This window comes from Xiphophorus hellerii, chromosome 17 (genome assembly GCF_003331165.1).
Source record: "Xiphophorus hellerii strain 12219 chromosome 17, Xiphophorus_hellerii-4.1, whole genome shotgun sequence".
NCBI lineage: Eukaryota > Metazoa > Chordata > Actinopteri > Cyprinodontiformes > Poeciliidae > Xiphophorus > Xiphophorus hellerii.
Window position 1 is genome coordinate 11,739,771 of NC_045688.1, and position 24,772 is coordinate 11,764,542.

Genomic DNA, 24,772 nt, shown 5'->3' on the forward strand with positions numbered 1-24,772 from the left:
ATATCTAATGGAAACACTATATTTAAGATTAGAATATTACATCACACCAATAAAATTTTTTTAACTCATTCGAATTTATTGAATATGGATTATAGATGCAGAGTGACATCAATGTTTATTTTGTCACCTGTCATAAATTACATACATAGAAAATAAAAAAATCACTTTCTCAGAAAATTTGAGTATTACATAAAACCAATGAAAAAGGATGCAGAAATGTTATGTCTCACTTCTATAAGAATTACCCACTAATTCTGCAAACTCTGTGTTATAAAGCACTGAGTTAGAGTGCTGAGTCCACCCATGTTGCCATTTGTTGGAAAGTTTAGTGGAAGGCAAAATTCAGGTAGCCAGACATGCATAACAAAACAGTAATAACTGTATACTTGAAGGGACTATGAAGCATGGCCCATTCAGGAGATTGCTGCTGCTGGAATCGGTGGCTCGACTCCACACACCGATGTATCAAGGACTAGCTGTAATGGTCCCATTTCTTGTTTTCAGCCTTGAACCAGAGACAATATCTGACGCATCTTATCTGATCTAAAGAGAAAAGTGACTGAATTGTTTAGCTGTCCAGTGTTTCCAGATGAAAGAAAATTCTGCATTTTAAGTTGGAAATCAACCCAATCTCCACCATGCCATGCTTCATTGTTGCAGTAAAACCAAGCATTGAAAGGATATAAAAGACGTATTTTACCATAGGCAGACATTTCACATTTTGGGTTTGAATTTTCTGTAAGCGCTGACCGTCAACATTGAAACATATCAATCTGTGCACAGTGATTTTGCAATACATATGAGCTTAACTGTTATAATGCGACTAATTAAATTCTCATCAACGTAGATGCACCTGCAATTCGTTTCCGGTACAATTTAACAAGGACGGTTCACTAATAGGAGTTTCCACAGTGTCCTTGAATGCAGCATTATTCATCAAGAAGAGGAATGTCAGCCTCAGGAAATAACCGGACTCTGATTGGCCACTTCGAGTCACGTGGCGATTTCCCAAGCGGAGTTTCCACGACAGCTGGAAGACGAGCGGGTAAAAGGCGCATCGCTTCTTTCCTGAAATAATCGGAAAATAACACGACTTCTGCTCGTCCCAGCTCCTCCAGATAAACCCTGGTCTGGCATGGGCGACAAGCGGAGCCCCACAAGGTAAGCAGCGCGTCCTAAATATTTTAACCAGGGGAGGGGAGCGGACACAGAGGCAAGCCCACGGACCACGGAGGAGGGGGGGGGGCGAGGAAAAATGGGCTTTTCTCTTTCGGTCTCTCCCTCTCCTTCTCGTGTATGAGCGCGTGCCATGTATCCTCGCTCGGGTGTTAAAAAAAAACCTCATCGGCAATTACAGTGTCAGATCACTGCGCGCGTGCAGATGATGGTTTCCTGAACCCTTTAGGCTTTTACCAGAGGTTTGCTTTCGCTATTCGAAGTCACTCCTATCCCCCTCATTTTTGCTTATAAACTCATTCTTTTTTAAAAAAATGTATTTATTTCCCCTTCATTTCCACATTTATTGTCTTTAAAGGCCGAAGCGTCAACCGAAGCCCTCCTCCGACGAGGGGTTTTGGGACTGCAGCGTGTGCACCTACAAGAACACGGCAGAGGCTTTTAAGTGCATGATGTGTGATGTGAGGAAGGGGACGTCAACAAGGTAAGGCGATGGATATGGCATTAGGTTTTGCGTGTTTGTGTGGGCATTAGTGGGTCCCCTGGGAGGGAGGGATGGATGGCTGGGCTGCCCCCCACCCCCTTACATCAAAACGACACTTTGTCACGATCACCACTCTTTTGCTGCCTTTGCATAGATAATAAAATTCTTTATTAAGCATTAATAACACATTCAAATCTTATTCCAAATACAAATATGGCTTAAAAATAGTTAACAGTTGTGGGCCACGTGCTTATTTTTTAAAGTTTTTTTTTGTAGTTTGTATAAATGGTGGGTTTGACTACAGTACTTGGCAGAGTCAGGTCTACAAAATAAGAAAAATTGGCTTTTATTTATTTATTTTTTTTTACGTTTTTATATCCTGATTTATTTCTGTTTGGCAGTGCTTAACCCAATTACAGACTATTACTGCAAATTTAAATCAAATCAAATTTGAATGCATAGTGATGTACAAAACGGTTTCTGGTAACCTTTTTATTATTAAATCTTGTACAGCATACCCAAAACTGTGACTTCAGAAATATTGTCAGTTTTGTCAAATAATAGCTGTAATTTTAGCTGGATGAGGATGCTATGAGTTTTAAAAAATAGCTAAAAGAAATGTCTCGATAATTCACTGCTCTTATAGCTTAATCCACTGACCATTTTGGATGCGCACTGGTGGTCATAAGTATGAAAGAAGGCTTTCATACTTATTGCTAGTCAAGTTAAGACAATTTTGACTGTATGGTAACATTGAAGAAAATGAGCAATACATGTAAAACCTTTTTCTGAGGTTTAAAACAACATACAGAACGCTAAAGTAGCGTAATAGAATGGTCAACTACAGATTCTATCCAAATGGATTGCTATACTTGTCTTACTCTTGGAAAAAGGGCAGAATAAAATATAATTTAGTCTTAAAAATTATACGTTTTTTCCTCTTTGGTATTTTTTTTTCTTAAGTGAAATGTAGCAGCAGTCATATATGGATAAAATCTTCAATAATATGTTGTTAGCTTCATCAGAGAAAAAAGTTTCTTCTGTTATACCTATAAATAATATAGATGTATGCTTCTTTTGTGTAAAATTGTCCTATTTTAACTCATTGTTATACCATGACAGTATTATTCTATATACTCATCCCTAGATTAGTATAATCAACCATATCTCATCTGGTAAGTCAGTAAGACATTTTGCCAGGATAGTCAACTCCAGGCTTTTTCTCTGTTTTCTCATTAAAAGGTCTTCAAACCTTAGGAAAAGATATGAAACTGTTGCGGTTTAATAGCGCAACCGTTTCACTAAAACATTGATGTACTTTGCAACTCGCCCATGCCTATAGGGAACCAACTTCTTTCAAAACAATATACACACCCTCGATAGATGGGTAATTACCCACACGTTGATGGCATTAAGGTGCACAGTTCATGCAGATATATTCCCTCACACTAGAAACTGGAAGCAGGAAATTGGAGTTATTCCTGAGCGACTCTCTTTGAGAAGGAAAAACAATACAAAGGAATAAAGGAGAGGAAGTGTAGCAGTGCACTCCTGCCATGGGACACGGTGTGTGTGTGTGTCGTTCCATGATCTCCCTCTTGAGTGAATTACTAATTCTCCTCCTGCATTAGCACAACTTTCTCAGTGATTATGCTATCTAAAACAATGGATCTTTGATGGCCTTTGTGGTTATTTCCCCCCCCCCCCTTCGTGTGTAATGATTCCGTTTATTTCTGTGTATGTGCGAGTGGGAGTCTTTGTTGTTAAAAGAGCAGCTGCCAGACAGACAGCCATAGCTCATTACTATGCAACAGCTTAATCATCCTGCTGTCGGAGGGACACACACATGCACGCACTTGAGCCCAGATGCGCCCATCATGCAAATTTTCAACATGACTGCATGCATATTTGCAGGGTAATACACACACACACACAGGCAAAAAAAAAAAAGAAAAAAGCTGGAGTTCAGTTGTTTAAAGTGGTTGAAGCAGCGGACATGCTGCTTGTCGCCATGTAGAGGACACTTCATCGACTCATCAAAAGTAGCTTTCAGCGCTGCCAAGAACTTGTCAAGATCCTTATAAAAACAAACGTGACATTATTTGCCTTCCCCATCTTTTTATTTTGGTTCTTAAGGATGTTGGCAAGGACACAGCTCAGAATTCCCGTCCAAACCGCAAATTCCAATAACATCTCCTGTGTTTTGGAGCAGACACGCATCTTTAATCTCTCCTCTTTGCACACCCTCAAGTCTTTCACAGTGTTGCCTTCAAAGTGTATTTGGAGTTAGTGCCAGTATTTGGGTTTGGGAACTGAAAGAAGGTTGTGTTTCTATGTAGCGACCGTTTCTGTGTCGATTCATATGTTTTGGATACTAGTACAGATTTTTCCTGGTACCGTACTCTAGATTCTAAAAAATCCTGATAGTTCAAAGTCTATGAACCATGCATGTTCTGTAGAAGTGACCCAGCCCTATAGCATCAAAGATGTTCTTGTTCTTCCTGGGCTTCACGCTGAACCCACATGGAGTGTTTGTTGAATTTAAAGCTCAGTCCTAGTCCCAACTGACCAAATCAGTTTCTGTTGAAATCTCAGTTGGTTTAAGCAAACTCCATGTTAACATTGGTGAATGGAGGACGGAAGCAACCTTTCCTGTTGTTTAGTGATCTGAAATGTCACATATAGCCAAGAGAAACAGAAAGATTCCTAATTAGAAGTTTCAAGAAACTCTGTTTTTAATTAATACTTTGGCTAAATATATGTGCAGATATATATTTAGAGGCATTTACTTTAAATAGGTCGCTGCTAAGGGTCTCTTTGAAGGTCATTATTTCGCAACCAAAGTATTGAAATACTGTGACACTAATGTGATTGTGCCAAAAAGGCTGCGCAGATATTAGTGACCAAACGCTTCAAAAGAGTTGATTTCTCTTTGAGCTCATTGAAGATAAGCAGATTTTTATGCTTGGTACTTAACAAGAATGACTGAGCTGTAGCTGCGAAGCAATGGATTCCTGTTTGACAGGGGCATAGCGTGTGCACATGTCAGAAGACGCATCTCACAACAGCAGCTAATGGGACTTTAAATCAGCCTACCACACAGTACCAGCACAGGGTTGACACGTGAAATATTACAAAAAAAGATATGAAAGCATTCGCTTGTAGACTTTAGTCCAGACATCAGGATAAATGTTTTATGTAAGCAAAGCTTAGCACATCTTGTAGAGTTTAGCACATCTTGCAGCCTGGATTCCAGTGGCGTGGGAAGATGATCTGCTGCAGGGGGTCCAAAGCAGTCTGCTGACTGAAAGCAGCGAGACGAGCCTGTGATTTTTGACTGCATCCAAGCAAGCGCACATCAGCAGAACTGGACTCTTATCGGAGGTAATGGTGTCTGCAGATGACAGTTTGACGAAGTGGGAACTGGCTGATGTTTCACTAATGCTATCAGCAACTCAGAAGTCAAATTTAACAAAGCACAACCTGCAGCACACAGAACGTTTTGGTATGTAGTGACTTCGCAAGAGCATTTTTACCCCTTGCATAGTCTACTTTGTGTTGGTCTCAATAAAGTACAACGCAACTTCTGTCTGTAACTTAACAAAACAGGAGAAAATCTAAGGGGTTACGAATACTTCTGCAAGGCACTGTATTCGTGGTTCTAAATTTGAAGTGGTAGAGAAGTGACTTTCTTGCTGCAAATCGAATGCAGTCAAATGTACAAATTAATACAGCAAATTGCATTGCTCCTCTACTGCTAGCTTCTCATTTACAGTATTTAATCAAAGGAGCCGTAGAGGAGGCAGCGGATGAGGCACTCATTAAATTACCAGTTTGCTGAGAAAAAGCGGGGCAGATTTTTATCTTCCTGGAAGTGCTTGGGCTCAGGCCCAGTTTTTTGAAAACAGATGCTGAATATGGAGGTCATGGAGTGGTAGTATTGTTGTGCTGTTTGATAAATGAGGGACAAAGAAACAAGTACACGGTTACACAGGCTCTTGAGCAAGGCACAAGACCTACATGCAACCAGGATAACTCGTTCCAAAGGTCTGAGTATTCATGGAAAGCTACTAAGCAACTTAAAGTCAGGCCTCTGATCTGATGTTTGGAATCAAAGCTAAATATGGAATAAATGCTTCTGACAGGGAGCGTTAAGGCCTAAAGACTCTTAACAAAACATTACGTGGCGTAATAACCTTCTCTGGCGTCGACTTCACCTGTAACATTTCACTGAGCTGACGTGTCAGAGCCACCAGCAATGCGCTGAGCGTTTCAGATCTTGTTTTGCAACATTACAGACTCATTCTGCAGATCAGGACAGTGAGCCTGCTCGTGTTCCCGTTAGTCCTCTCCTGTTTGTGCTCATCCCTCTCTCTTTGCGTTTGCTGTTTGCTCTCTTTTTTTTTTCTCCTCCTCTCCCCCAGAGTCGAACTGAACCTCGGGCGCCTTTCTGACAGAATGACTGATGTGCAGGTTTTTCGAGAGCTCCACCTAAACAAGCACAAGCTATTCTGGCTGACTGGGAGCCTGTCAGTATTTGGCTTTTTTTTCTTTTTGGTTAGATGTTTTTTTCCCCTAAAGCTCATCCACACAGTGAAGGTGCAAAAGCAAAAAAGTTTAAAAAGCAAAACAAAATACAAAGTGAGTTGTTTTTCTGTTTCCCCCTTATTAAGGTTGGTAATGTTTTGGGGGTTTTTTTGTTGAAACATTTGACAAAATCTTCAAATATTTTTTGCAGTGTTGATTTAACTGCCCAAACACCAAATGGCAACTATTTAGCTCAGCCTTTTTTCAGCTTCTCTAATGAGGTAAAATCAAGGATTGGTAGAAACTTCATAAGTATTTATAGCACCAGGAACAAAATCATGTTGTTTGGACATAAGACTGACTGCCACTGTAATATTCTTGGCAATTTTTTCTGCTGATCTATAAATAAGCAATGAACAGGTGAACTGCGTCATATCGTCAACTTTTACCAACCAAAATACCAGCTGACTGTATTTTTTTTGTTGGCTTCCTCATGGTGTACATAAAAAATTGTTTCTACACTCCAATCAAAAGCCCATTATTTCCCAGGTGGAAATGTTTTGTTTCATATCAACTTCCTGCTGCATAAGATGGAGGAGGAATTATGGGTGGAGTTTGTTGCGTTTTGTGAGCAGAGGTAGTGGCAAGGCGGAACCGAAGCCTATTTTAGTGTAAAGAACCAAATCAGAGGACTGCAAATATGCGTTTGTTACCTCTGTGATTCTACCATGCTGTAAGTACTTTAACACGCACAAGGATTCTGTCCTGAGGCTCACCGTTTTGCTTAGCTTGAAAGTGTAAAACTGAGCAAAAGTGATGGATTTATTTCAAAATTTTTGTGAAAAGGCCTATTGATTTTCATCAGATGGAAAAATGTGTACAATAAGTTGGAGATTAGTGCATCTGTGTTCTGGTGTTCTGCTTTCCTATAGGGACTGATGCTTTTTCAGACTGATTCCATTGTTTATGGCTTTCAGCTAATTCTTTTCCCCAGAAAGCTTGAATATTACATAGGCTCAATAAGATATATTCTGTTTTAATGAGATGCCTCTGCACATGTTGTCTTTTCTCATGAGAAACGCTGCATGCAAGCCACAGTTTTCCCCATTTTCCTGCTTTTATAGTGCCAGTGTGTGTGTGTGTTTTTCTCTCTAATTACTCAGAACTGTGATGTTAGCGGAGAATAATGCCTCAGACAGTCACATGTTTTCATCCCCTTAGGTGCTGATAAATTCCTTGGTTTGTTTTCATTGTTCTGCCGAGCTTTTGAGGCTCAAGTCATTGAGGAATGAGTATTATTAAACACATCCACTTCTCTTTTGTGCTGGCTTTCTCTGAATATAAATGGATGCCATGATTACATTTTCTGCTAAGTGTCGCAGATGGGTCGTTAGTGTGGGTTGCCGGTATTAGCGCTCACACATTGTACAGACAGAAAGTGTACACCTCGGACAATGAAGCTAGCTGTTATCACATCAGCGCAGCTCAAAAATTATAGCTGCCCGATAAGCCTGTAATCACTGATTATGACACTGATGCATGACGCATTGTGTGTGAAGGCAGGGGATTGTGTGCAGCACAGTGTGGTCAGTGGGCTGCAGAAGGTGTCATAAACCAAAGGACAGAGAAAGCCATCTGTCTGTGTATTACAGACACACACACACAAAATGGTAGCATGTACAGGCAGGAAAAGACATTAATCATCGGGTTGGAGGAGCTCCCAGGAGCAGCGTGCAACCTGCTGCTAAAAAAGACAAAACACACACACGCCGTCATTGAAGGTAATCAACAGGGTGGAAAATATGCTATTTCACAATCATCACTGAATAGCGAGATGAGATTTCCTCATAGCTGCCCACCACGCATACGTACATGCAGACCAACAGCTGTTCCGAGGGCTGTTTGCTCGTCACAGTGTGCTCGACAAATTATGGCTTGTAGTTGAAACATCTGCGGAGCCATGCTTAAGATCCAAATCATTAAAAGATCAACAGTTCAGCGGGGAAAAAGATCAAAGTTTGTTGCTGTGTAGAAAGATTCCTTTCTACCCCTTGAAGCAGGATCATATGTGCTGCTCCCTAATGCAGTTTAGATATTGGATGGTGTTATTGTGGAGATCTATTTTTATCCATTTCCTGTTACTCTTTGCTTTTTTAGAGGGAATCTCCCTTATTTAAGTTCACTCGCTTACAAAGAAAGGGGCAGCTTTTAAAATGATGAAAAACACTGAAATATGTGCTCTACAAAAAGCAAATTTACCTGCAAAGATATGAGAATAATTGAATGTGAAACTACCAGGTTCACATCCTCCTCCAGTTGTCATAGTCCAGACCTTGAACCTGACTGGAGGGCCCGGAAATACAAGGTATTCAGTTGTTACTGACATTGCTAAGAAACTCAGTGCTCATATGGACCGGTTATAATGAAGGTTTTGGGCCGAAGATTACCTCAAATTTAACTCTCCCTCCTACTGCTAGTTTTTGGAATACATTTTTATCCAAATAGTAGTGCAAAACACATCTGCATCTCTCAGGAGGACGATGGTGTGTAGGGTTAGCTATACGTCTCTGAGCAGCACCTGCAAGGCTCAATCAATTTCCTACATTCCAACCTTTTCACCCTCAGGCAAATTTCAGAAAGTTGTTAAAGAACATTAGGTGCAAGATGATAAGGAGGTCTATTTTCATACGTCCACTTAAATTGTAATGGGGCTTATTCTTGGTTCAATACGTCACGACTTCAGATTTAGTTGCTCAATTTAGTTTTTGAACACACACTTTTTCCAAAAACAAAGGCAGGCCTATTTTGGCCTTTTTAAATTACTTTTGGAAATAATGTTCAAAAGGACAATTCCTTTATTTCTGGTTCTTAAACAGGGTTTGGTTGATGTGCCAAATAAAACACTGACATTTTTGCTGATTAAGAAAATCAAATTTAAGGGATCTAATTAATCTAGAATATTCTATTCCACAATTGTCCGTGTTTTGTAGACTTTCACTAACATTAGATCTAGATGCCAAAAAAACTATAAAATGGCCATCACTGCATAGGAATACCACTTCTCCACTGTTTTGTAGGGATTAGAGATGTTATGAAACTCAGAAAGACTTAATAATTGCAAAAGAACGGTACAAAGATCACAATAGACACTTAAAAATGTGTTGTGCCAGGTAAATGTGCACACACACACTGTTTATAAGTCTGTCGGCAGCAATAAAGTTACCATCTGTTTCCAGCCTAGGCCATTAGTGGAGGAAGAGTGTGAGGTCAGTGAGTGCATCGGAAGGAGGGAGAGGAGTGTGAAAACCCACACTAAGATCGTGATAGATAGCATGTGTGTTTGTGCACAACGTATTCAGGATGAGGTCAGCCAGAGTTCCCCGTCAGTAAAATGTGAGGGTTCAGGTTTTTTGTTTCAACTGTGCACGCTACAGGACAAAGCAAGTTGGTCTCCAACCATCTCCTTGTTCTACAATGAGCCCTTGTTTCAATCTTTTAGAGGAGAATCTTTTTTTTTTTTAAACAGACTGTGCGGTTTTGTTTGGAAAACTTTTGTCATCCAGCTTTTCCTTCTGAAATCCATGTCTTTGGTTTCTCCTCACAACATCCCAATTTTTCCACATGAGTAACTGTTGCAGAATGGATTGCCTGCGTGGAGCAGCTATTGACTCCCAGCTACTCATCCAACACCCAATATTGTCAAAGAGAATGAGCTGTTAGCATTATGTGCTGAAATTATTTTCGGAATCGATATGCTCTCTCTCTCTCTCTCTCTCTCTCTCTCTCAGACTCCTAGTCAGCAGCCAGAGAGAGCTCAGGGAAGGGCCTAAGTGGTAAGATAAACACCGTTTGATTGGGTTACCATAGCCAGTCCTGTTTAGACTGGCTGCCTTCCTTCATTCTAATAATACATCAGCTGATTGCATTGAGGTTTGACTTCGCAGCAACCCCTCCCTCCATTTACTTATAGCAACCTTCTCAGAGTTGATATGAAGGCAAGCAGACGCAAACCCTTTTAACAAAAATACTTCAAGCCGGACAATACGACACTGTCTGTGCATTTCCTTGCTTGTTTTCTTTAAAAGAACTGTGGCAGCCAAAGGGTCAGTGAGTTCACCACCATCACGTCGGAGTTGCTACAACAGAGCTTGCGGCAACCCTGAAAAGGCTTCAGGGCTTTGTCACAAAGTGACACAGCTCGACATAGATTCACTGTTGAGCTGTGGCGTTTTTTCTATGGCAACAAAGCTGCGTTTCTCAAAATGGCTTTTCAACAATATTAAAGGGGAGTAACTCTTTGACTGTTGTCCAAATGGCAATTATAGCACTCATTTTATTTAATTATGCGATTGACTTAGTGCTTATTTTGACAGCCTTAAGCATGTCCTTCTATAGCAGGTACAGACTGGTAGAGCACGGTTTAGTGTTCTCTGATGTATTGCATTAATGAGGAGTAATAGACTTAATGGGTCTGTAATGACAGCAAATTACATTGCTGAACAAAGGATTTCCATATAATCACACTCTTTTGCACCATCTTTCGTTGTTGCAGGAATATTTAACATAAAGAAAGCTTCAAACTCTTCACAGCTCTGAAGACTTGGAGGCATCTATCTTTAGTTTAACGAGGTTGTCAGCAGTTTTGCTGCATCTTGCTGACAGGACAGACATATTAAAGCATCTCGCTATCTCCTCCCTATCAGACAGTTATGTAGGCCAAGAGACCCATTTGCATTTCACTCTACCCTTGCTTGTACCAAATTTGATTCTGTAAAGACACTGATAAGTCTGAAAAAAGGCTAATAAGAGCCTTTTTGAAGCTGTGCCCAAATTTAGGTCACCCCAGAATCGCTAAACAACCATTTCCCCCCTCTGAAGAAGACAGCTGACCGCATATTCCCTCCTTTTGGGGAAAATGGCCAAAAGCTGCTGCATTAAGCCGAACGGGCCATAGAGACTCATTTTGGTAAAAATCTGGCCCGGGGTTCTGCAATACTTGTCCAAATGGGCCGACACTGCAGATGGTTTCGGCTACTCTCGGCTACTGAAGAGTGTAAATGTGTAAATACAAAAAAAAAAGAACGAATATACTGGCTGCATCAACACAGGGCAGGATAATATCTTGAATAGCATAAAATGCAATACAGTGAGATGATACAGTACTGAAAGCTCTTTCTACATAGATTTAATGGATCTATACACTGAAGGTAGGCTGACACTTTGGCTACATTTGATTTTGCATTTATTGGATAAGTTTGACTGTTTTTAATTTGGTTTTAAATTAACTTTCTATAAAAATGTGCAACTCATGACAGGAACATGAGTTTTTTAGGTCACCCCAGAATCGCTAAACAACCATTTCCCCCCTCTGAAGAAGACAGCTGACCGCATATTCCCTCCTTTTGGGGAAAATGACCAAAAGCTGCTGCATTAAGCCGAACGGGCCATAGAGACTCATTTTGGTAAAAATCTGGCCCGGGGTTCTGCAATACTTGTCCAAATGGGCCGACACTGCAGATGGTTTCGGCTACTCTGTGTTACCGGCCTTATGATTAAATTTGGCAGCTACAAACGTCCATTTAATTTTCATGAAGCCAAAGTCTGCAGTTTGCTTCTGGTAGAGCATACATGAGCTTAAATCAGATACATATTTTGATACATTTACCAATTCCACATTAGGGAAACTTATTAAGTGTAAAAAAACAACAAAAAAAACTGTTTTGATGCCACATTAAAATGATATTTTTAAACAATCTATTGTTGTTTTTGTTGTAAATATATCGATGTACCATAAGGCTGGCATACAGAAATGGAAAACTCTCAGGTTGAGTCATTTAACTGATCACTGCTCTCAGTCTACGTTTCACTTGGCATATTTGCATCAATCTGCATGCATTGTTGCAGTGATGTGCATAAATGCACCTCAGTGGACAATTTTGCATCTGTTTTTTAAAGACACTATTGTCAAAATAAATGACACCCCCGCCCCTTTGGGCAGCATTTGTCCAGGTTTGCTTTGGAAAGCACAGTTAGCAAACAGGACTTCAGCTTCTCCTTGTACAACACCACAACAGAACTGCCATCTTACCCAGCAAACATCAAGAGATCAACAAAACATCATGATAGTAGCAGAAGCTCAAAAAGACAATGACTAACAACATCATTAACAATTAAAAAGAAATCTTAGCAACATTTATCCAGAGCTGCATTAGCAATATTCTAACCAAAGAAACACAGGCACTAAATAAAACAGCAGCAACATTCACAACTGACTACCAGCAAACACCAAATGACCAAGTGATGGAAATAGAGCAGAGTAATTTGATAGCTAAAACAAATAAAACATGCTGAGGAACAGAAGCTGTAGCTTACCGGTCATTTGTAAAATCCTCTGCATTGTCATGCAAGGTGGAGTAAACTATCCCTAGATTGTGATGATCAAATTTATCACCACTTTCCCTCATTATCTTCTTCTTGATTTTTTTTTATTGGTGGTTGGCAAAAACATCTGGTATTCATTACCGCCACCTACAGGTTTACCCATATATTCCTGGCAGGTGAAAAAATTCAGAGCACCCCAAAGACAATGCTAATTGGTTAAATGTTTTAGTTTTCCCTAGTAACAAAACACGGTTGGCTAATTAGTCAAACTAAGAGGGCGCTTTGAGAAAAGACAAGAGTATGTAGAAGGAAATTCACTATTAAATGTGAGTTATTGTGTAGGGTTATGTAAATAAATAATTCAGATTACATTTAGGCTCACAGTATAAAGGAAAACTGGCTGCAAATTTTAAATAATGTTTGTAGATAATTTTTGTAAGTCAAGCACTGTGTACCAGTCAAGTACAGAATAAAGATATCAAAGGTTAATAATGTGCTTTAGAAAATCTAAGATTATTAGTGGATAATCCAGTCCAAATATCACAAATCTAATTACTTTTTATGATTTGTAAAATACATTTTCCAGATATCAGAAAGCAGTGCATTAGCCTGTAAGCTCCACACTGTCAAATCAGAAACCACCTTTCAGCTTGTTGGTCGATGATTTGTTCAGCAGATAGAGGAGACCCGACTCCTGCCGAAGCCTTTGAAAGTATTTTTTTTGCTGTCAAATGTCCAGAATGCTACAAAACCTGCTGCAGAAAATCTGTAGATTTGAGTTTGTAGAAGTGTCAAATTTAAAAATGAAAATTTCCCATTGGGTCCATTCACCTGAACCAATTATGTCCTACAACATGCATCTTACCTGCAAGAGTTTTAAAATACCTCTGCAGAAATTTTATGTCTCTTGAATCGTGCTTTTGTAATATGCCATTTTGAACCAACATTAAAACTCAGCAGTTCCGTCCTTTCTAGTACCAACAGGCTTTTTTAGCTCTTCATTACAGCAGTAGGCCAGCGAGAGGTCATGTGCTCTCTGTGATTTTCCCTCTCATTAATCTGCCACACATCTCTCTTCTCTCTGCCGCTTCATGTCTCTCTTCACTGCCCTCCTCCCTCACAACCAGGAAGCCTCGTCCCGTCTCCCAGCTCGTCTCCCAGCAGCAAGTAACACAGCAGTTTGTTTTACCATCACAGCCCAAAAAGGAAAAGAAGGAGAGGGTCGAGAGAGACAAGAGTGAAAGAGAGCCAGCACCCAAGAAGAACAGCCACAAGAAGATGAGGTAAACAAGTCAATTCTGGTTTTAGGGGCCAGTATGATACTTGCACCAGAACTAAGTGTTAATAAGCACAGGATTATACATTGTTTACGCTTTGGTCCCCCTATTAGGCCAAGATTAAAAAATATTGACCGGAGCAGCGCCCAGCATCTGGAGGTGACAGTTGGAGACCTCACGGTCATCATAACAGACTTTAAGGAGAAGGCCAAGCCCTCGTCCACATCCACTCCTTCCTCCAGCTCTGTCTCATCGGCCGACCATCACAGCCAAAACGGCTCCGGCTCAGAAAACACGGAAAAGAGCCTCTCCCACTCTTCCCTATCCAGAGGAGAGGGAAGCTCAGTAAACGGGGAGTCCCTCTGATTCCCCCCAACACCTCACAGGAAACCTGCGTCTCCAGGGCCCTCTCCATTGTCACTAGTGGAAAAACTTTTTGGGGCAAGGGGCGATGTTTTGAAAATTCTGTTTTTGAAAGGTAAGATTTGTTGTTCAGCCACCCAAAAGATTCTCCACAACATTAAGAAGACATGTTTTGCTGCACTGACTAAAGTCTGCTGCTAGAATATGGACTTCCAAAAAGTTTGGTCCTAATGAGGAACTTCTTATTAAAACTTGGGACAAACTTTGGACAGAGCACTCGATCACCTTGAATTGAGATTTAAAGTTTCCTGTAAGAACTGCACAGTCCTACTGTTACCATGGTCAGCAGCTTCTTCTATCCCTACCTGGAGATTTCCTGTTTAAAAACTTAAAGCATGACCTTTCTCTGTCTCACCAGCGACTCTCGAACCCTACAGCGAACCTTTACAGCTGATCTGGAAGCTTCTTTCTACCACTACAGCTTATTGCAAAATTTCTACAGGAGATTTGCATGACTGAACATGTTAAAGTTGTCTGGCTGAATGTTGCAAACAATCTGCTTTTTTCCTCTCTACAGAGAGAGGAAGTCAATACAAGGTGTTGGGCGGTGGAATAAAATATTAACCCAGGACTCTCTTCACTAGACACATCAAGACCTAAAGTACATTTGTACTTTTAATCTCAGAGTAGAAACATTCCATCAGGATGCCTGTTATGCTGCCACTTTTGTTTTTTTTTTTTAAACGTTGCTATAGTTCCAGTAAGAAGTCAACATCCACTCACAATCATGAATATCACATTCATTTTGGGCCTTGTGATTAGAATACAAATACAAGATTACAAGAGGCTTTAAGCCAGTATAGCTTTTGATTTCAGCAGAAGTCGAAGTATTTAGAGGTAGTCCTTCTTTTGTGCCAGTCCCACTCACAGCAAAACATAAGCGGAGCTTCAACATAATGCTTCCCCCACCTTTCTTGACAATTGGTACTGTATTTTTCCTCCAAACTTACTTCTTGTCACTATGACTAAAAAGTTTCTTATTTCTCTAGGACTATAAAGCTATCCCAAACACACATCAAACCTCATCTTGGAAAGGTTACCTCGACATTTCTGAATGGTAACCCCAAAGCCTTAGTAAACATATCTAGATTAAGATTGAACCTCTACAATTCACACTTGCCCTTTGATGAGTGGACGTAAACTTCTCACTGCGGAGCCGGCATAAATCACGGGTCATAGCGAAGGCATTCCCTGATGTCAGCCTCTTTCAGCGCCATGATGGTCCTTGTGAATCTTCTGGGGAATGTGACGAGTGGTCGAGGTGCCGACTCAGCCTCTATTTCCACTCGTTTTTGGCCAGCTGCCTCCATCTTGTTGCACTACACCAGTCTAAAACTTTGTCTGTGCTTCCCCCCCCCCTCAACTTTTTCTCTACAAAAGGTAAATAAACTATTAACATTCATAATGATATACCAGGGATCCTACTTGTCAAATTCCCTCAGATGGAGATTTATATTTATAGACATATTCTAAAGGCTGGAGATGTGCAAATATGCAACATTTTTGTGCTTTCCTTGAACTGGAGCTCGTTTCAAACCAGGGTTGCTGTTAAAAGTCGCTGATTGCACAAGAAGAGGACGATATCTCAGCTAAGTATAAAAGGTGGTAAAGTGACTGACTGAATGCGGCGTAAATGACTCCGGTTTGCTTCTTGCAACCTGCGTGAGCTGCAGAGAGGGCTCAAGTCCTTGTGAAAAAAGCACAAGAAGCCAATTTTTACCACTCAGCGCAAGATGCGGGTGAAAAATAAGAGTGGACTTCTCGACATGAACTTTGACAAAGCGAGGACTTCAGAAACTTTAGAAGACAATAATCTCCAGCAGAACCACCACAGATGAACTCCACCATAACCTCTAAGACCTGTAAAATAGTTGAACAGAGAAAATAGCTTTCTATAATATTCTACTACAATGTTTGGATGTGGTTATATTCATCATATCAGTGTTGTCAAGACTTTTACATTTTAGCTCACAGCCAGAGAAGTGTCACAGCATGATATTATTAAAGTCTTGATATATTGTGGAAAAGGCGGCGTCTCTTAGTTGTTAGGACTGTTTCATGTGTCCGCTGCATTCACCACTCTAGCTGGGACTAGGTGTGTGAACTCAAAGATTCATTTGTGGCAAAAATGGAAAGAAATTGCAACTTTATCACTTATTGGTAGTTTTTTTTTTTTTTTTTTTTTATTATTGTCATTCGTCATGCTTTACCATGCTCCTTTGTTTAAACTGTGTTGTTTATTATGTGTCTAAATAAGAAACTTACCAAATTAAAAACAAGAAAAACTCGTCCTGCTTATTGTACACACGCACACCCAGCTATTATTCCAGACGTGCAAGTGCCTGTAGGCCCCAGCTTTCTTTTTTCTTTTCCTTCTTCTTTCTTTCTTTTTTAAAACCTTTGCTACCGGAGTGGGAATAACTATTGCTGGTTCTGTTTTCCTCACAATACAAGTAATATCAGTTTTCATCAAAACAAGCATTGCTCAGTCTCAGGGCAGATGAGAGAACAACAAAGCACAGCAAGATCAAGTTCTTGTGTAGTTCCTTATATTTTCATAACTATTGATCAAAATACCAAAGTGTATTTTATACCCTCCCACTAACCTTATCGATCATCGATGCAATTTTTCCCCCCCACACTTAATGATAATTCAATTGACCTTCAGGTCTGTCTGTCAAACGTACCCCACTCATTGAGAGCAACTCTCTTAAAGCCAGACTGAATGAGTCCTTTCAGGGAACCCTATTCATTTTTCGCTCCCACCCTTCCCCCTCCGGAGGGTCTCCTCCTGCTGCTGCTGCTTGCTGCGGCATCAGGTTGAACACCGCGAGGACAGAAGATCTTCTTCCCTTGTACCCCTTCAGAATAAAAGCACGTGAGCCACGAGGTGAAGTGAGTTTTAGTTGAGTCAAAATTAAAACTTTTCAAGCCATTCAAAGTTGACCATTCCTGATCACTTTGTTACTAACCACCAGGAAGAGAATCAAGAGATTGTGACTCTTCGATAAATTTTCAGATTTAAGCTTCTTTTTAAATTTTTTTTTAACTTGCATTAGAAAAAAGATGCATTGGAATTAAAACAGACCAGCAACTATCTAACAATTTAAAAGGATGAGCAACAGAGGAAGTACAGTTGCGAGGGTTAGTAATTGAACATCTGAGATAAAGAAAATTAAAATCTTTAAACATCAGTAATAAACAGAAGAAAATATATAATCATTTACAATGTTTACTAAAATTAATAAAGTAATTAATACAATGTAATGGGTGACATGTTGTGCTTAGTGTTTGTAGGTTGTATTATTGTTTTTACGTTTTTGTGATGTAACAGATACCTCTTGTAAATTAGACAACGAGTCTCACTTGTTTTTTTTCCCCGTATAAATAAAGAATTATTATAAATCAAATCTACAAATGCAAACGAATAATAAGGTCCAACTTAATTCTTCATGAAATAAGCGATTAAAGCGGCTTAGCTTAAAATGTTTGTGGCGGTAGTTGTTGAGCTTCAAGGTTACCACCAGAGGGCGACATCGTCTTCGTTCGATTCAGTCAGAAGGGTTTTATTTTCTAAAGTGCAACCGGAAGTGCTTCCACAAGTGGTCCAACTTCACGGCTAGCCAAAATCAGAAAACGTTAGTTTCTATGTCATGACTTTGGTTCCGAGATGCGTTTTCGAACACCATAATGCGGCGTTACATACGTGCACTGCTGCTGTGCACGGTGTTCGCCGTGTTTTCGGGCTTGTATGTTTACAGCAAGCTGTTTAACACGGACGTCTCGGCCGGAGGACACGGAGCGAGGAGGGCTTTCATCCCGCAGGGAGGCACCGGAGGCAGGCGGGGGTCCGCGGTCAGAGCCGGGCCCCAGAAACCCCACTGGTACAATAGGTAGTTCTGGGTATTATTATTATTATTATTATTATTATTATTCGGGAATAACGTGGGCTAAATTTAAAAACGTGTTCAAACTGCATGTTTGAAGGCGTCCAAAAGTTCAATCCGAGAGATGTATAGGAATGTGGCAGTGATTACGCACTCGTATGCAACAGTTGCAGAAACATCAACTTGATCAATGTCTATAAAAAAAATGACTCTTTTTGTAATATTTACATCTTACATAATGAATGTGTTTCAGACATTTTTACTGCACCCATTATTTTGTGTAAGAACGCTGGTATTATATTGTTGTAGAGGCCTTTAGGGGTCGCTGTTATTGTTCTTTAAGTCATAATTAATTTTGAAATCATTCATTTCTTATGTAATTTATTGATCTTTATTGACAGACCAGTCAAACTACAAAGTGTGGTTTTCAAGTGAAGTCAAACAAAGAGAAATCTGAAAAGTGTGTTTTTTGGGGGACATGTCTCTGCAGATCTAGAGTGAAATTCTTGTCGGTTCTTTTTGGAACATTAGCTGAAATTCAGCCAGGTTGGATGGAGAGCCTCCATGAGATCTAACCCACACCATGATGCTGCCACCACCATGTTTCATCATGGGAATGGTGCATTCAGTGGACATATTGGTTTTCAGTCACACGTAGGGATGTTGCATGCCGGCCAAAAAGTTCCATTTCAGTCTCATCGGATGAGGGTTCTTCCTCCATGTCGCCATTGTTTGCTTCTTGACCTTTTTTGTGAACAAGCAAAAAACAAGCAGAAATAATGTAATAGTATAAGTTTAATCTCTTTAGAATACCTCTTTCTGTAATATAAAGCTCAAGTCTTTCCCCTCAGGTATATCATGCGTCAAAGCGGGCAGATAGAAGGTGACAGGAGCGGCGTTCGAAGGAGGCCTGAGCCCACCATGCACCTGGCCGTGGTGGCCTGCGGGGAGAGGCTGGAGGAGACCCTCACCATGATCAAATCCGCGGTGCTTTTCAGCGTCAAGCGCCTCTACTTGCACGTCTTCGCTGAAGATCAGCTCCACGCCAGCTTCGTGGGGACTGTGAGTTACGTTCCGTGTTACTAATCGGGAATTCTCCCTTTCCCGCTGATCATTGTCAGCACTTTGTACCGATGCGTTTCAGCTGGAGTCGTGGCCCGATTCGTTCCGCTCGAGGTTCAACTACACCGTGTACTCCATCAGCTTCCCCATCGAGAACGGCGGCGAGTGGAAGAAGCTCTTTAAACCCTGCGCTTCTCAGAGGCTCTTTCTACCCGTGAGTTGCTCAGAGGAGAAAACATACTTGGAGCAGCCTCGAGGCCAACATCTTTGTGATCGGATTTGTGATTTGTAATTTTGCAGCTGATCTTAAAGGACATCGACTCGATCGTGTACGTCGACTCCGACATCCTCTTCCTTCAGCCTGTAGATGGCTTATGGGACTTCCTGTCCCAGTTTAGTCCTTCCCAGCTGGCTGCCATGTCCCCTGAACACGAGGAGCCCCGCATCGCCTGGTACAGTCGCTTTGCAAGGCACCCTTTCTACGGCAGGACGGGTATCAACTCTGGGGTTATGCTTATGAACATGACAAGGATAAGAAGCACCTTTTTTAAGGTGAGCTTCCTCCTTTTGACCACAAGAGGGCCCCATTCTCCTGTACCTGATGTCCGTGAATTTCTAAAAATGCCAGTTTGTGTTGATAGAACGATATGACCCGAGTGGGACTGCGCTGGGAGGAGCTGCTGATGCCTCTCCTTCAGAAATACAAGCTGAATATAACCTGGGGAGACCAGGACCTTCTGAATATTATTTTTCATCATAATCCTGGTAAGCGTGCACATTCTTGTGGTACAGATTCTGCACTTTCAGACGATATATTTCAATTAAAAGCTTCAAAATTGAACACATACTTTGGTAATACCATAGATTTAACTAGTGAGCGTTACCTCTATTTTTTTTCCTGTCCATCTGCTCTCAGAGTTTCTGCTGGAGTTTCCATGCAAGTGGAACTATCGCCCTGATCATTGCATATACGGCAGTAACTGTGCCTCAGCTGAGGAGGACGGTATCTACGTCTTGCACGGAAACCGAGGGGTTTACCACGACTACAAACAACCGGCTTTCAGAGCCGTTTACGAGGCAATAAAGAAGGTTCGACATTGCCAATGCACAGGTTTTATTTTGCATTTCTGTGTTGATTCTGAAGTTACGTTTGACGGTATTTTCCAGCTCAAAGACGTTTTCCCGTGCGCTTCAGGTCCCCCAATAGTTTTCTTTTGCCCGTTTTCATACTTTGTTTCAATTCAGACCACTAGATTTCATATCTCAAAGTATTTACCAACTAACCTTGCATTTCTAGGTTATGTAACATTTATTTAAAAGTTTCTCTAGATAAAACAGCTAATTCAACAAACGTATTAAAGGAAGTCAAAGAAATATCTTTATAGTGTCAGACAACAGAATTGACAGATATCAAACATATCACCGTACTTGAGGAGGGGTGGATATTTATTGTAGTGTTTATTATTTATTGTGAAAAATTTCTTATAAAAAATTTGATTCATCATCTCAAATTTCAATTAATGATAATTAAAAAAAACTAAACTGGGAGTTTTATTGCAAGTGTAATTTTTACTATTTTCTCCACTGTTTGTTCCACAAGAGAATCAATAAATATCAGTAAATAAAAACAGTTTATGTAGTTGGTGTGTGCAGATTAGTGATATAAATCGGACTTCTTTAAGAAGAATCCCATTTCAAATGGAAATGTTTTAGAAGAACTGCATTTTAAAAAGTAAAAAAGTAGTACTAAATAGTTTTTTAAAATCATAATTTCTATTGTTTTCACAAAATGTCATGACAAAATTCTAAATACAACTATTATGTGGCCTGCAAACAGTTACTAGAGTGTTTTTCTATTCCAAGTTTGCCTTCCTTCCTTCAGGAAAAAAAAGTTTCCTGGGTACATCAAAGTTTAAAGAGCGGATTTGACAGGGCCGCTCTACGTCTTGTTGGTTTAATTTAGCTCGACGACTGATGAAAGTTGTCTCCACCCTCGGTGACCCAGCTGCTGTCCTCCGCCACCTCCTGCTTCTCTCTCTGGGATGAGATTTTGGATTGCTGCTGACCCCAAAGAGCACAAGGGCTTTAGAGTTCGCAATTGCCTTGTGCAGGAAAACACCAATCTTCATCTTTGGCAGGTGCTCGGATTGAAAGCTAATTTGCCCCATGAGGATGTTTATGGGTTGCTTACCCGCTGTTTAATGATATTGAGGACACAAGTGGCATTTACTTAATGAAGCCATCAACACTGCGGGTCTCATTGCTTTCCCATTGAACGTAGATCAAACTGATGGTTTATCCATACCTCACCCATAGCCTGGAGTTAAGACTGTAGCTTTATAGGACGGGATCAATGACACTACTGGACACGTGTACTACCGGCTGTTCACATGCACATTTTTTCCCCACTCCAAACAATGCTTTTTATAGATTTGTGATCAACTCTGATTTGCCAGGAGGTTCTGAGCAAATTGGTTAATCTTCTGTGTGGTTAAAATGTCTGGACAGACTATTTAATCCATTTCAATCTGTTTAGATGCAGCAGCACATGATTTTTTTCCCCCACCTCATAATTCATCCAAAAGTGGTGGAAGAACATCATTACAGAGTTCCTGCTCAACAACGGAAAAATATTTCCAAATGTATTCATGTATCCGTCAATATCAACTTTCCTCCCTCCGTCATCGATCTGTAATTCCATCCATCCCAAGTTTGGTCCAAGTTTCCACTTTAACCGTCCAACTATGTTTAGTTTTATCCTATTATCCAATATTATTTACAAATAAGGACATAACAATGCAGTTAATATCACTGGTAGCGTTTCTTAGGTAATTCCAACATTGTGGAATGACAAATGAAAAGAGTCTTGATTTTCTGTAGCGTGGTATTGTCACTGCTGGCCGACAATCCCTCGGCCAAGTTGTGACACTCATAAATGTCAGCAATAATAATTAAAAAAATATAATAATCATAAAGCCAAAGGTTTAAATAAATAAACTTTAAGACATGCTGATGCACCCCTACTTCTGGTCAGCAACACAGCCCTCCTTCCCTTCCCTTCGTAGCAAAAAGTCTGAGAAGCAGCTGTTAATTTTTTTTAGCACTAGCGGTGCATTCGGAGCGTGATTCCAGGCACGGACAGCCACACAAAATCAATAACACCAACTGTAAACGCAACTTTATGAGCGACGGGCCTGTCTGGCTTCGGGCTCGTAAAAATGCCGATCTCTTTGCGACCCAATATCAGGGAACCCAACTGCAAGCAAATGAGCTGGCATAAAAAATGTTAATTCCCCTTTGATTTCCTCGGAGCATTGTAAAGAGCCCTTCATTATTGGGAAATCGTGAAACCTCTACTGCCATCTCTGGTTATTACTGGATACTAAGCCTATAGAATTACCCGGAGACCGACGGTGCAGTTTATGTTTAGCCAGGATTACCGGTCACATTTATGGGCCCCAAAGGACACGAGTTTGCCTTCAACCTTACAACAAACGCATTCTTTTGTCTTTCCAGTATTCCTTTGGATCAGACCCGGTCCTGTCTTTGTTGGATCCTTTGACGGAGGAACTACTGAAGACGACTCACACCTACTGTGGCAAATCCAATGCACTCTTTACCAAGAGACTAGCACTCAGTCTGGAAAACATAAACAGGAAAACTCCACATGGACGATGATGTCTACGGTAAAGTGGAGTTGTAACGCGCTTTGGTAAACCAGCTGACAGAACTCTCAAATCACACAACTTTGTGATAACAGGCAATGATGCAGTGAAGATTTGGAGATCCTTGGAGCGCTGCGATTGTGTCAAACGGATGACAGGAGCATCTTACTACTTGTGAGTTGCTCTGGATAAGAGTATGGCGTAGAACCACTGAAACCTGCTGCAAACAGTCCTGGACTAACATGTTACAGATGTATAAATACATGATTAGTTGTCTAATCAGGTATTTGTTTTAGTGGCAGTGTTGGGAAAAATTTACATCTCAAAAGCATTTTTTGATGTAGCAGGCCTCTTCCATGGAGGAAATGGAAATCTTCTTGATGTACTTAGTTCTAAATCTGATTGAAAGTGTAAAAACTACGAAGAAGGAAGGCACTGGAATTTCCATATCGGAGAGTTTATTGAACTAATTTTAAAGGAAGTTGTAACCACTGGAGAAGTGGATAAAAGGTTTTGATATCAGTGTGCAATGGACCACTTTTTGTTTTCTTTTTTATAGCTTTTAGAAATTACTTAAACTAGGAACCTCCTGACTCCAGGACTCAGGATCAATAACTAAGTTTTAGGGTTTTGTTTTTTTTTTTTTCTTGAGCTGATTTGCCTGCTATGCTACGTAGACGACTATTCAAGTTGAAGAAAGAGCTAGTTGCAGCGGCTGAAACATGAAAATGAAAACTTTTGATACTCAAAGCAAAGCGAAACGTTTTGAAAGTTAGTGAATGTTTTCTGTAAGTTCTGTCTATCCTGAGAGATGCTACCATCTGTCATTATCAGAGTAAACATGCTAGCATTAGCCTCTCACATCAAAACTAATTAGCATTAAAAATGGAACAAAACATGAATTTATTTTGGACTGTAGTTGTGGAGTCAGTTGTATTTCTAAAATATAAATGCTTAAGCTACTCAAACTTCCAGTGGCACAATGTCAGAATATTACAGTAGCTTTCTTAAACTAAATAGTCGATGTCAGAGACGCTTACGGCTGTCTTGTAAAAACTCTGACTTGAGGGAAATGAATAAGAGAGACTTCAGTGTCTGGAACACCATTTTACGAGTGAGTTTAGTGCTTTGCTGTTGGAAGACTAATGTAAACCAGGTAATACTGGTAAAACTGTTATTTTATTGATTATAAATTGATTTTAATTATATGTCGGAGTGAGTCTAGGGCTGGTATCAGGGACAGATAATCCTGGCCTTGACATGCCCATCTTAAATACATGTCCCTTAGAGAATGTCTTAGTAAAAGTGACTGTACGTTGAAAATGTTTAAATATTTAGCAGCTCTTTACTTGTTGGTGTCACATTACCAAATCAGATATACATATATATATATATATATATATATATATATATATATATATATATATACTGAAAATGTGGGCAAAGTACCAAAATGGAAATTCTACCCCTTCAAACTTTTCTTTTCTTTTGCAATGTGATTTAATTTTTTTTTTTTTACAGTTTTAAAAGAAAAAATATATATATATTCATAGCTATTGTGTTAATAATGTGTTTTTAAAATAATGTGTTAATTGGCATTCAGGTGTAAAATAAGAAGACTGTTGAATGTGTGAACAACCCACTTCTGATACCAAAGACTTGCTTCTGTAATGAAAGTTTGTGCACCACTGAATGTATTTCATGCTGTAAGGGGTTAAATGTGTCTTATTCAATGTTGCAGCGTCTCCAATGTGAGATTTTTGTGATTTCATTAAGGAACATTTCTTTTTTAAAAATATATATATTTCGACAGTACTTTATGTGGCCGCCAGGGGGAAGCATTTTGCAAACGTTTATTAGCGGTCATTACTTGTGCTTTAAGAAATGATA

The 24,772-nt window shown here is 40.1% G+C and overlaps 2 protein-coding genes and 1 long non-coding RNA gene across 5 annotated transcripts; all 3 read left to right on the plus strand.

The window, feature by feature from the left end:
• Positions 1 to 991: 991 nt before the first annotated feature.
• On the plus strand, positions 992 to 16,556 carry yaf2 (YY1 associated factor 2). The gene is made up of 4 exons (XM_032589259.1): positions 992 to 1,161; positions 1,535 to 1,660; positions 13,696 to 13,851; positions 13,959 to 16,556. The coding sequence occupies exons 1-4, from the start codon at positions 1,136 to 1,138 to the stop codon at positions 14,209 to 14,211; spliced, it is 561 nt and encodes a 186-aa protein (XP_032445150.1). The 5' UTR covers positions 992 to 1,135; the 3' UTR covers positions 14,212 to 16,556.
• LOC116736652 (uncharacterized) lies at positions 6,929 to 12,859 on the plus strand. Its single transcript, XR_004342643.1, has 2 exons — positions 6,929 to 11,023; positions 11,520 to 12,859. It is a non-coding gene; the product is annotated as an uncharacterized LOC116736652 (long non-coding RNA).
• A 1,133-nt stretch (positions 16,557 to 17,689) lies between the features above and the next one.
• Positions 17,690 to 24,254, plus strand: gxylt1b (glucoside xylosyltransferase 1b). Of its 3 annotated transcripts, XM_032589257.1 has the most exons (8): positions 17,818 to 18,161; positions 19,007 to 19,217; positions 19,300 to 19,431; positions 19,518 to 19,769; positions 19,859 to 19,982; positions 20,134 to 20,306; positions 22,734 to 22,903; positions 22,978 to 24,254. In XM_032589257.1, the coding sequence occupies exons 1-7, from the start codon at positions 17,959 to 17,961 to the stop codon at positions 22,893 to 22,895; spliced, it is 1,257 nt and encodes a 418-aa protein (XP_032445148.1). In that variant the 5' UTR covers positions 17,818 to 17,958; the 3' UTR covers positions 22,896 to 22,903; positions 22,978 to 24,254. The 3 variants fall into 3 exon arrangements, with proteins under 3 accessions (XP_032445149.1, XP_032445147.1, XP_032445148.1); XM_032589258.1 differs by having other exon boundaries at positions 17,690 to 18,171; positions 22,734 to 24,254; XM_032589256.1 differs by having other exon boundaries at positions 17,695 to 18,161; positions 22,734 to 24,254.
• Positions 24,255 to 24,772: the final 518 nt, after the last annotated feature.